At 42.5% G+C, this 12,039-nt stretch overlaps 1 protein-coding gene across 1 annotated transcript in view; it reads left to right on the forward strand.

Moving 5' to 3' along the window:
- The window catches only part of XPO1 (exportin 1), a 543,231-nt gene that overhangs the window by 201,506 nt on the left and 329,686 nt on the right, over positions 1-12,039 (forward strand). Inside the window, 2 exon segments of the mRNA XM_030196174.1 lie at positions 3,894-3,942; positions 4,362-4,481. Coding sequence (XP_030052034.1) covers positions 3,894-3,942; positions 4,362-4,481 — 169 coding nt within the window.

The following is a 12,039-nucleotide window of genomic DNA, read 5'->3' on the forward strand; positions in this document are numbered from 1 at the left end:
ACAGCAAACTAAAGGCTAACAGATGTGAAACCTGTTAGCCTTTTGGCAACCTACCAAAAACATTGCTAGGTAAAAATTTTTCATGATTAATAATCTTAGAATTTCTGCTATAGTACTGCTGAACAATTACTGTTCACATAGTTAATAAGAAGATGCTGGACTGGGGAGGGTAGGGTGACAGAGGCAAGTGTTAAAGTACCTGCATATATTTCCTGAATGCTATAAATACTATTCTGTTCAATATGTTGTAGTATTTTGATTTTTTGGGGACAGTAATTCTCTGGAGTGCATACAGTGGGGGAGTTTAGTTAATTTAGTTTATTGGCATTTGCTATACTGCCTTTGCTAACTTAGCAGGTCAAAGCGGTTTACATAATAAAATTTGAAAGGACAGAAAGGAACTACAATATTCGGATAAGAAAGATAAGGCCATTCACACAAAACAAAAGTCAAAGACAAGATAGGAACCTAAACAATGGAAAATGGTGGGGGGAGGGGAGGCGAAAGAAGGGTGAAGAACAAAAGGCACTCTTGTAATGAAGAGTCAAATAAGTTCAATTTAGATGGTACCAAAAGCTAAGTTAAAGAGATGGATCTTTAAAGCTACTTTAAATTTTTCAAAAAATGTTTCAGCTGAGATTTCTTTTTGAAGAGATTTCCAAGTGAAAATGGCAGCAAAGAAAGAAGCACAACGGTGTGTTGGTTCTAAACTAGCCTTTTTTGGCCCAGGGAGTACCAAGAGGTGGTTGTTAATCGAATGTAAAGTACGGGCAGGGGAGTAGGGAATGGTGAGAGCCGAAAGATAGCATGGAAGACCTAGTCAGAAGTCCCTAAAGGTAAGTATAAGAAGTTTGAACAAGATACTTTGTTCATCAGGAAGCCAGGGGGGAAGAACACTCAAATTGACAAGCGTCATTAGAGCATAATTGATGCAAAATAAAGCCAGTTTTACAGACAGATACGTGTTGTGTAAAAGAAAGTTGAGAGTTTAGGATGACTCCCAAATAACGGAAGGTGTCAACTGGTAGAATATCTGTTCCCATAAGGTAAAGAGGAGAGGTGGGAACAGGGGGGGGGCTGCCTGTAAACCAGCAGGCTTCTGTTTTTTTTTGCAGATTCAGGACAGTCTTGTCAGCAAGCAAATTGAGAACTGAAGTAAGGAAATTTTGATGACGGGTAATAGAAGTGGGAAAGAAGTAGGATGTCATCTGCATAGAAATAACATGAAATACCCGATGATTGAATAATGGTAGCAAGGGGACTAAAGAATAGGTTAAAGAGGAGACGGAATTATTTATTTTATTTGTCGCATTTGTATCCCACATTTTCCCATCTCTTTGCAGGCTCAATGTGGCTTACATAGTACCTTAAATGGCGTTAACCGATTCCGGTGTGAACAAATACAAGGTGTGAACAATATCAAGGTGATATTATAGTAGAATGAGGTACATGTATATATATATGTATGATATATGTATATATGTATGATGTAGAACCCTGGGAGCTACCACAGGGTAGCGAGCGAGGGGAGACGTAGAGGAATTGGTAACAGTTATATGACCAGTTAGAGAGAATAAAGCAGAACCATGAGAGAACTGTGCCTTGAAATCCAAGAGACGAGAGGCAGTCAATAGATCGAGAAGATAGCAAGTGCAATGTTGTGCTTAACTAGGTGAGCATATATTTCACTGAGGCGACCAGGTAGGACTGTTTGTGTGCTAAAGTTGGCCCTGATTCCTGATTCTGAGCAAAGGCTTCTCAACAAAAATTGATGCTTGAAGGAAAACTACTTTTTCCAACACTTCAAAAAGAAAAAAAGTATGGAGATTGAAAGATAGTGGGAGAGTTCCTGAGGATCAAGGGTTTGTTTTTTTTAGAATTGAGCGGACTATGGTCATCTTCCATAGCGTGGTAACTTGGCCAGTGGACAGGCTAATATTAATAACAATTAAGATGACAGGCAGTAAGTTCAAGTTTGAAAGCCGAAACCACCTGAATGGTAGAGTGTCTAGTTTTAAAGACCTCGGTGAGGTCGAGCAGTGACTGAGGAGGTTGAACAAGTCAGGGATAAGGGAGAAGAGAATAACGAGTTTCCTGCGGCCAGAGGGGTAGGAGAGAAAGAAGGCGGGGATATACTGTGAATGGTCTTTAGGAGATTTGAGATTTTTGTGGACAAATGGAGTCTCTCTGCTTAAGGGTGTTTGTAAAGCTTGTGAAATGGATTTATGCAGGAGAGATGACGAGACCATTTGAGTGAATCTGTTGGGGGATATCAACATGAGTGTTAAGATCACTGAGGTCTTGGTACACAAGATCCCATTGTTAAGGTCATTGAGGGCTTGGTACAGAAGATCCCATTGTTCCGTTGAGAGATAGAGGGCAATAAAAGAGAAATAAGGTAAGTGGAATAGGAGCAGCAATTCGAATAGCGAGTACTTCTGAGTAGGAGAGGGGAGAAGAGAGTTCAGTAACCTTAAGTGCAGAAGAGTAGAAAATGGCATGCTCATCCACTTTCCTGATTGACCTTGCAAGGGAGAAAACCTCAAAGCCAGCATGGAGTGATTCATACAGGTAGCTTTCTTATCCGTTCCGAATCCAAGTTTCGTTACAGCAGTGAAAGTCAAGATTAGAGGAAGTAGTAAGATCTCGGATTTCACTGGTGTTTGCACATAGTGATCTACAGTTTGAGGGCAATGGAAAAGACACCTGACAGAGTTATGAGGAGAGACAGCACAAGTAGGGACAGTTGAGAGGAAACGTCTGTGATTGCGCGTGAGCATGGTAACCATACCTTTTGACGTGTTGTAATGTGGACTGGCGTCGGATATTCAGAGTAACCTTTGTGATGAAAGGGTTGAGGCAAAAACATCTCCAGAAAAAAAACAAGATATAAGCAGGGTAGCACAGAAAAAAATCCAGGGTATAGGCACCGTTGTAAAAGTGGAGTAGCTTCCAAAATTAGACTTTGTAAAAATATATTGGTGCATACCAAAGACAGAAAGGAATCGTGAAGTGCAGATTAAAATACTGTGAAGAGGTGGGGTTGGTCAGAAAAGCACCTCGGAAGACTCTGCAGTAGCAGAGATCCAAGACAGTCACAGGGAGGCAGCTAGGTTCTTCCCTGCTGTGTTCAAAAGTGCCCCTATTATGTCCCCCTTAAAAAAAAAAAAAGACTGGTGCCCATACAGAGGGAGCAGTGTTCCCTTTTAAGTTGTGCTACACATCCAGTATCTGAGTAAAATTTAGGGTAGCTATAAATTATTAGTTATTAACGGACTATAAGTTTATTATTAGTATTGCTGCCTTTTATTTTTCCCCATTTAGGGTGTAGTGCATTTATTATTTGATTGGCTTAGTACCTAAGTCAGATGTTATCTCTCCACTGTTCCTCTGCTTGTGTTCCAAATGGACATTCCCCATTGGCCTTGCCCCTTCAGGCATACTGTTGCAGGAACTGATGGCTTTTATAGTAAACACAGGTTACTTACCAGTGACATCACCTGGCTTTCTCTTCCAGCTGGGGCAATATTAGCTTGCAGGGGAGCAAAGTAGGGCCTCATTTTGTTTCTCTCATCTCTTTGGGCACAGTCTCCTGCTATATCCAGAATGACCATGTTGCTCCATGTCTTGTAGGACACTTTCCTGATATCCCGTTGCATTCAGGAAAATTCAGCATTGGTTTTCTAATAGAGGTCTCTTCAAAGAGAAGATAACCAGCCTCTTCTGGATGAGGAGTTGGAAGATCATCCTATCTGTTGGCCATTTTCGGTTATTCCATTTTCATTGAAATAAATCTATGGAAAATAGACTTACGTTAAAAAAAAAAAAACACGCACACACCATTTCTTCAGAATAATTTTTCTGATTGTATTTTTTTTTTGTTTTTCTTTTAGCATGTGTAATGAGTTTTCACAAATTTTCCAGCTCTGTCAGTTTGTGATGGTAAGTCTGAATCCCCAATTGACATAAATCTAGTTGGTTTTGGGGGGGGGGGGGATTGTTCAGGAAAATATAGTGCTAATGCTTTGTGGGAGTTGGGCTTCCCAGAAGCAGAGATGCTTCAGTAAGTAGTGTTTACAGCCTCTGGAGCAGAGGGTGTCAAAATTGTGGTGCAGTGATGGGATCTGCTGGAAAGCATGGTCTTGCCATAAATTTGTGAGGGAATAAGTCTATGCTTTTATTGCATTGACTGAGTTAAGTAAGAGGGTGGGAACTCTGGGTGGCAACCAATGTGGGTCAATTAGCCACAGTAGGGGCCAATTGTAACAGAACTACAGCCCAAAAGAAGATGGTAGATAACTATCAATCTGTTTTTATTTTGTTTTTGTTTTTTTTTTAAAAGACACACATTCTCGTTGTAGGAAAATTCCCAAAATGCTCCTCTTGTTCATGCAACATTGGAAACGTTGCTGAGATTTCTTAATTGGATTCCACTGGGATACATCTTTGAGACTAAACTAATCAGTACATTAATATATAAGGTAAGATCATTTTGGTTGTTTTATTTACCTGCACTAGTGGACATGTTTTAAAAAGCTCACCACCGCAAGTCAGTTTAGCTGTATATTCAATGCCTGGCCGTGTATGGGCACCAGCATTGAATATCTAGGGTGAGTGGCGATACCAAGTTTCGAAAATGCGCTGGATATACAGTAGACAATGAAAAAGAGGAAAAAATCCAAGACTCTAAATTTAAAGGTTACCATGTTTCTATTGTGAATTTGTATATGAAAATATGAATTTGTTTCAATACAATACTTTTTTTGAAAATCGAGGAAAAGACCTCAAAACGCCCTACCGCTTACTTAATTATTTTCAGCGGCTTTAACTGGAAGCGTGGTGTTCATCACTGGTCATAAAAACCTTGTTTTTTAAAAAAGTATCTCATCTATTAAACAAATGAATCAAATTACACTTTCAACTTACTTTGTCTCCTGTTTGCCTACAGCTCGATACGGCTACAAACTGTGTACCCTCGGTTGCTTGCGATATTTAGCTTCTCAATGTAATTTAAATGAACCAATAGGACAAGACTTTATGGCACTTACGGTCTAATTCACTGCTAACTCGATAATTGCCTAACGTTTACTTTACTAGGCGGCAAATTGTATGCCACACCTATCATGCTTTTGATTGAGTTGCTAGCATTTAAATACTCATCAAGGAGTGATGAAACACCACACCTCCAGTTAAAGCTGCTGAAAATCATAAGTAAGCAGTAAGGGTGTTTTGAGTTCTTTTCCTTGATTTTCAAAAAAAAGTATTGGATTGAAACAAATTCATATTTTCATATACGAATTTAGTGGACTCTTCACAGTAGTAACTGGATATACAGTGCCATACCTATGTAGCTAAACTGGGCAACTTTAGGAGTGTTATTGAAGCAGTCTTATTTGCTTGGTTATCTGTGCAAGTGCCGATTCTTAATATTGTCGGTCCCTGCGTATTTTCTGGGATCGTCTCATCGCTACCTGGACAGTGCTACAATCAACAGAAGAGATAAACCCTTTTGAATGTATTTTGTCTAATGGAACCCTAAACCTTTTTCTAATTGACTTTCTTTGACTTTATTATAGAAAGGTGGATCGCAGTGTGTGTAGTGTTTATCCTTCTTGTCAGACTTGCTTTCTAAAGGGATAGGAGATTAAAAATATCCACCCCAGTGCATAGTGGCCCTTTTTCTGAATACATTTAACACCAATAGAGAAAACGGGGTGCTGTTTTTGTATATCCAGGGAGTTCTAATTTGATATTCTGCAGAATTTTGTTTGATTTCAATAATGAAAGTTTATTTTTCTTGCTACCTAATCAGAGTTGAAGATTTCATTCTTCAGATAAAATGTCATTGAAAATATTTCACTAGTGCATCACTGTGGTGAGAAAACAAATGTGTTCATCAGATATGATCTTGAATCTTCTCCCATAGTCCATACTGATGGGTGCTGTCATTTGGAGGGTAATATACCAATGATGGGAAGTAAAGTAACTTCTGAAGGCTCCAGTCCTACAGACAATGTTTTTAACAAATTTAAGATAGAGAAAAGGGTGTATCACTAAAACTTTGGTAGCAAGAATCACAGAGGTATTAAAAAAAAAAAAATCAAACAAACAAACATAGAAGCAGGCTTGTCCTTTTGTGGTGAGGGCCAGAAGCTGGTGCTTGTCTTTTGTTGCCTTTACTCTGTTGGTATGTTTATCAAGTTCAGGGCCTATGTGGCATGTTCCAAGGTGGCCAATTTTGAGCAGACATGATCAGGGAGCTAAGTTTGAAACTAGGTCTGACCCTTGCCACTACATTCAGAGACTTAGGGGTAGTAGAACTAGAGGACATGAATGGAGGTTGTAGGGAGGTAGACGTAGGTGTAACGTTGGGAAATACTTTTCACAGAGGGGATAGTGGATGCTTGGAACATCCTTCCAGGAGAGAGATGATACTCAAAAACGGTGAGTGAATTAAAAAAATGTGTGGTATAGACACAGGGGATGCCTAAATAGAAAGGGAATGGAAACGCAACATAGCTGTTGAGGTGTCACCTTGGTAAGGAGGGAGCTGAGGCTGATGCAGGACAGATTTCTATAGTCTTTGTCCTGCAAACGGCAAAAACAAAACAAAGTAGATCAACAGATAATAATACAGTTACCTGAAGTGGTCATGTTTCGCCCACAGGCTGCATGAGGAGTAAAAATTGGAACACAAATGTAATCATAATTAAAATCAAATAGATACATGGAACATAAATACCATGTAAAATCATAAGACGTGCACACATGCAATATGGATACTTACGTAGGAATGTGATATGGATACTTAAGTAGGAATGTGAGAAATCACAAACGTAGAATCGTGTATATGAAAATTGAGGAATTATGTGACAAAACATAATGAGTTACATACAAACATGGCTACAAACTATGTTGAAGCTAATGCCATGCATATGATGTCCAATATAACCAACAGATATTTTGCAGTTAAAGTGATTTTTACATAAACAGAATGAAAGAATAAAGTATCGTTCAGTTATAAGTGCAGGCAGTGTAATCTGTGCAAAAGTAGAATCTGAAAGACATAAAACAAAAATCACATACCTATTGGGGAATAGCAATATACTTTCCCCTACTACTACTACTACTTATTTCTATAGCGCTAGTAAGCAAACATCAAACCAAACAGCCTTGAAGCAAAAAATATATTAAAGGGGGTTGAATTAAACAGCAAAAACTAGCACAAATAAAACAGCAAAACTACTGTCGCTTACTTTCAAACAAAATCTTCAGGAATGCAGGCAGCAAAGACTGTGCTAAACAACAGTCTTTGAAACTGCTATGTTGGTTTGGATAGCTATATATATGCATACAGCAGAGGTCAGAGATCTTATATACTGTTCAATTATCCATAGTGGACTTTTTGGCAGTGTACAATTTTAAAAGAACTCTTCCCTTGAAGAGGAAATTACAAAAATAAAAGAAACAATCCTCTAAAATATACTTCTTTCAAACTCGAGCATCACTAACTTATATCAGTTTTTAAAAGTTTCCAGAAAAGAAAAATTAGTATCACTTGTATTAAATCTTGTCAGTAAATTCCAGAGTCTAGCTTCTTGGACTGAAAATAGACTATCATGAATAGACTTATAACGTACATTTTTAAACAACAGAAAATTGTATAATATCTGCTGGTTATATTGGATATCATATCTTTGGCATTAAGTTCAATATAGTTTGTAGCCACTTTTGCATGTAACTCATTGTTTTGTCACATAGTTTTTCAGTTGTCGTATATGAATGATTGTCTGTTTGATATTTCTCATATCGCTATATATGTAAGTATATTGCATGTATGCGCGTTTTTATGATTTTACACGGCATTTGTTTTAAGTATCTATTTGATTTTAATTATGATTATATTTGTGTTCCAGATTTTACCCCTCAGCAGCCTGCGGGCATAATGTGGCCATGTTGAGTAATTGTTTACAATAAACAGCAATTTGTATGATTATATGTTGAGCTGCTTTGTTTTTTGTTGTATTTATTGGGAGATCACTGCCTCTCTTTGTTTCTGCAAATGGCAAAAGACAGGTGAAGCTTCGGTAACCCCAGGGTTGTAGATCACTTTCTCCGAGGGCAAGTGGGTAGACGCTGTTCCCTCATCACCCTGCCCAGCAATATTGCCACAGTAAAAATAGAGCTTTCAGGATCGCGCATGCGCCAGTACCTTCCCACCTGTCTTGTGAACGCACAACTTCAGTTTCACTTTTTCCGCATAAGGAGCAGCTGCTTTTTTTGGTGGTTCCTCACACGCCCGGTCAGAGCGTTTTATAACTTTTTTCAGTGCTTTTGGTGGTTTCGTGCTCATTTGTTTCAAAAAAAAAAAAAAAAAAGACAGGTTGGTTCTCTTTCTGCCTCTTTCCCCTTTTTCTGGCACCATCGCGTCTTTTGATTTGGGCTGTGCATTTTTTCCTTCCATGTCCACGAAGACTCCCAGTGGCTTCAAGCATTGTACTTGGTGCAATCAGACCATCTTGGGAAAAACCACACATTCATGGTTTCTTCAGTGCCTTGTACCCGACCATAGCCTGGCCAACTATGCTTTTGTATGAAAAAGAGGACTCAGGTTTCCCGAGAGGCCCGGTCTGGTTTCTTGACATCGGCATTGACGTCAGAGGAGTCGGCATCAATGTCAAGCGTCACACCGACATCAGAAACCCAGATAGTCATGGCTGCTTCAAGACCCTGTGACACAGGGAGCAGTGAAGCATCGAGTGGGTCTCCACCTGTCTCGAGGCCTTCTATGCAGGGCCTCAGGGAATGCCCGTTATCAGACCCGACCCCGAGGCGATGGGAGGATTTGATGTTGTCTTTGTTGGCACCGAGGAGCATGGGTGATGTGCATCAGGCGAAGACCAAGAAGTTGTGGAGGAGTGGCCTAGTGGTTAGGGTGGTGGACTTTGGTCCTGAGGAACTGAGTTCAATTCCCACTTCAGGCACAGGCAGCTCCTTGTGACTTTGGGCAAGTCACTTAACCCTCCATTGCCCCATGTATGCCGCATTGAGCCTGCCATGAGTGGGAAAGTGCGGGGTACAAATGTAACAAACAACAACAACACAGACGCTGATCTCCTTCGATGCATGGTGCCAAGAGCTCCTGGATGCCGAGGGATTTCGGCACCTGAGAAGTGTCGATGCCAGGAGGACCGTTCCCCCTCTATCCGGGACGTGCTGACTCGTGTATCTCCAAGCAGCTGATATCCTGAACCAGCCCCAGCGATTCTGAAGCCTGCGCCTCAGCAAGTGCCATAGTCTTTCCCAATGACGTCTCTCAATGAGGTTTTACGGGCCTTGCTCCCTGAGCTTCTGGATGGCCTTATGCAGCGAAGTGCATCTGTATCAGGGGTGCTTGCGCCTACCATACCTACTGCTGCAGCTCCGCCTGGACCTCAGCCCATGGTGCAGCCTCCAATGCCAGCGCCGCTTTTGGCACCGGTGTTGATAGCCACCCATGCCGGCACCACCTCTATTTTGGTGGAGGAGGCTTCACCGGAGTCGAGAATGTGAGCCAGCGGTTTCTCAACACCGTTGTCAAGGACATGTGTCCTAGGCATTGAGGCAGGCCCAGTCTCGGACATCCCCTTAGGGAAGGGCTGTCCGACACAAAAGATGAGTTCTCATGGGGAATCAGAAGAGGATCATGGTATTTTTCCTCTGACTAGTCCTATGGGATTCCTTCTGAGCCTTCCCCTCCACCTGAGAGGAGACTGTCTCTACCTGTGTGGGAAATGACTGAGGCCATTCCATTCCCCGTAAAAGTGCAGGATGAACCCCAGGCCAAGATGCTTGAGATCCTGGACTACACCTACCTTTCCTAAGAAGGCAGTAATGGCTCCTGTCCATAAGGTACTCAAGGCAGTCCTCGTTGGGAACTGAACGTCCCCTCTGTCCCTGCGGTTCCCAAGAAAATTGACACCTAGTACAGGATCGACAGTGAACCTGGATTTGTGAGGTCCCAGTTACCTCACTGATGGTGGACTCTGCTCTCAAGAGAGCCAGGAGTACAAGGGACTATGCCTCGGCTCCCCCAGGCAGAGATGTAAGAACCCTGGACTCTTTTGGGAGAAAGATGTATCAGGCCTCTATGCTCATCGCCCATATCCGGTCATACCAGCTCTTCACAAGCGTGTTGTTGTGGAACTCGGTTAGGCGGCTGTCAGACTTGATCTATGCGCACCCTCCGATGCAGGCCGAGCAGTTTTGCCAGTTAGTCGAGCAGCAGAAGGTGTGTCGTTAGTTCTTGGCCAGGGGCATTTAAGACACTTTTGACGTGGCATCCAGTATCTCGGCCCAAGGTGTAGCAATGTGCAGACTCTCATGGCTCCATGTGTTTGACCTGGAATATGCTGTTCAGTAGATATGGGGCCTTTTTGGAGAGAAGGTTGAGGAGGTTGCTGACCAAATCAAAAAGCATACAGATACTATCTCTTCTGTCCCCCACCAGGCGTCTTCTCCACCTGCCTCCTCATCCAGGAGGTATTTTGGCAAGTTGCGGAGTGCTCCCTATTACTACTCTAGGCGTAGGTACACTCCTGCAGCTCGCCAGCCTGATCAGGCTCAGCCCCAGCACGCTCGTTCTTGTCAACGACATGCACCTAAGACCCCTACTGCTCACCAGCAAAAGCAAGGGATGAGCTTTTGAGTGGCTTCAGCAGAGCATAGCCAGGGTCAGAGTGTCCATCCAGGATGACTTGCCAGTTAGGGGGAGGTTACAAAGTTTTCATCACAGGTGGCCTCTCATAACCTCCTATTAGAGGGTTCTTCAGTTTGTCCGGCTCGGATACACCCTCAATTTGCTTTCCAAACCCCTAAGTTGTCCACCAAGAGTGCATTCTTTCAGCTCTCAGCACAGGCAGGTACTTGCAGAGGAACTCTCGGTCCTTCTGAAGGCCTGTGCAGTCGAACCCGTTCCACCAGGGGAAAAAGCGCAGGGATTCTATTCCAAGTACTTGTGCAGAAAAAGATAGGGGAGATGCGTCCCATCCTAAACCTAAGGACCCTGAAGAAATTCCTAGTCCACAAAAAGTTCAGGATAGTTTCCCTAGGCACCCTTCTTCCCATGATTCAGGAAAACAGCCCACAGGAAGTATCTTCATTTTCGGCTGGGAGCACACCACTTTAGTACCACATTTTGCCTTTTAACCTCACGTCAGCTCCTAGTGGCTTTACCAAGTGTCTAGCAGCGTCGCTACGCAGACTTGGAGTTAATGTGTTCCCTTATCTCAATGATTGGTTGTTGAAGGGCACCTCGGAGGACGGGAGTCCATGCGGATAACTATTCGTGTGCTGGATTACTAGGGTTCATTATCAACTACCCCGTTCCATCTCTATCCTGTTCAACAATTGGAGTTCATAGGACCCCTGGTCGATACGAGGACTGTTCGAGCCTACCTCCCTGAGATGCATGCGGACAATCGTCACTCCCAAGCTTCCAAGGTTCGGACATCGCAGCAGGTCACAGCTTGGGAGATGTTGAGATTGTTAGGCCACGTGGCTTCCACTGTGTACGTTACACCCATGGTATGCCTTCACATGAGATCTGCTTAATGGACCCTAGCTTCTCAGTGGTACCAAGCCACGGGGAATCTATAGGATGTCATCCAAGTGTCCCCGGAGCTGATACGCTCTCTTCAATGGTGGTCAGTTTGGTCCAATTTGACCTTGGGATTTCCATTCCAAATTCCTCAGCCGCAAAAGATGCTGACGACGAATGCATCTCTCCTGGAATGGGGAGCTCGTGTAGATGGGCTTCACACTCAAGGAGCTTGGTCCTTACAGGAAACGATCAATCTCCTGGAGCTGTGAGCAATTGGCAACGCTCTAAAGGCTTTCAGAGATCGGCTGTCCCATTAAATTATTCTAATTCAAACAGACAGGTTGCAATGTATTACACCAACAAGCAGGGGGCACTGGATTTTGCCCTCTGTGTCGGAAAGCCATCCAGATATGGCATTGGGCTCGCAAACACGGCATGTTACTCCAAGCCACTTATGA

The sequence above is a fragment of the Microcaecilia unicolor genome, chromosome 3 (assembly GCF_901765095.1).
Source record: "Microcaecilia unicolor chromosome 3, aMicUni1.1, whole genome shotgun sequence".
Lineage (NCBI taxonomy): Eukaryota > Metazoa > Chordata > Amphibia > Gymnophiona > Siphonopidae > Microcaecilia > Microcaecilia unicolor.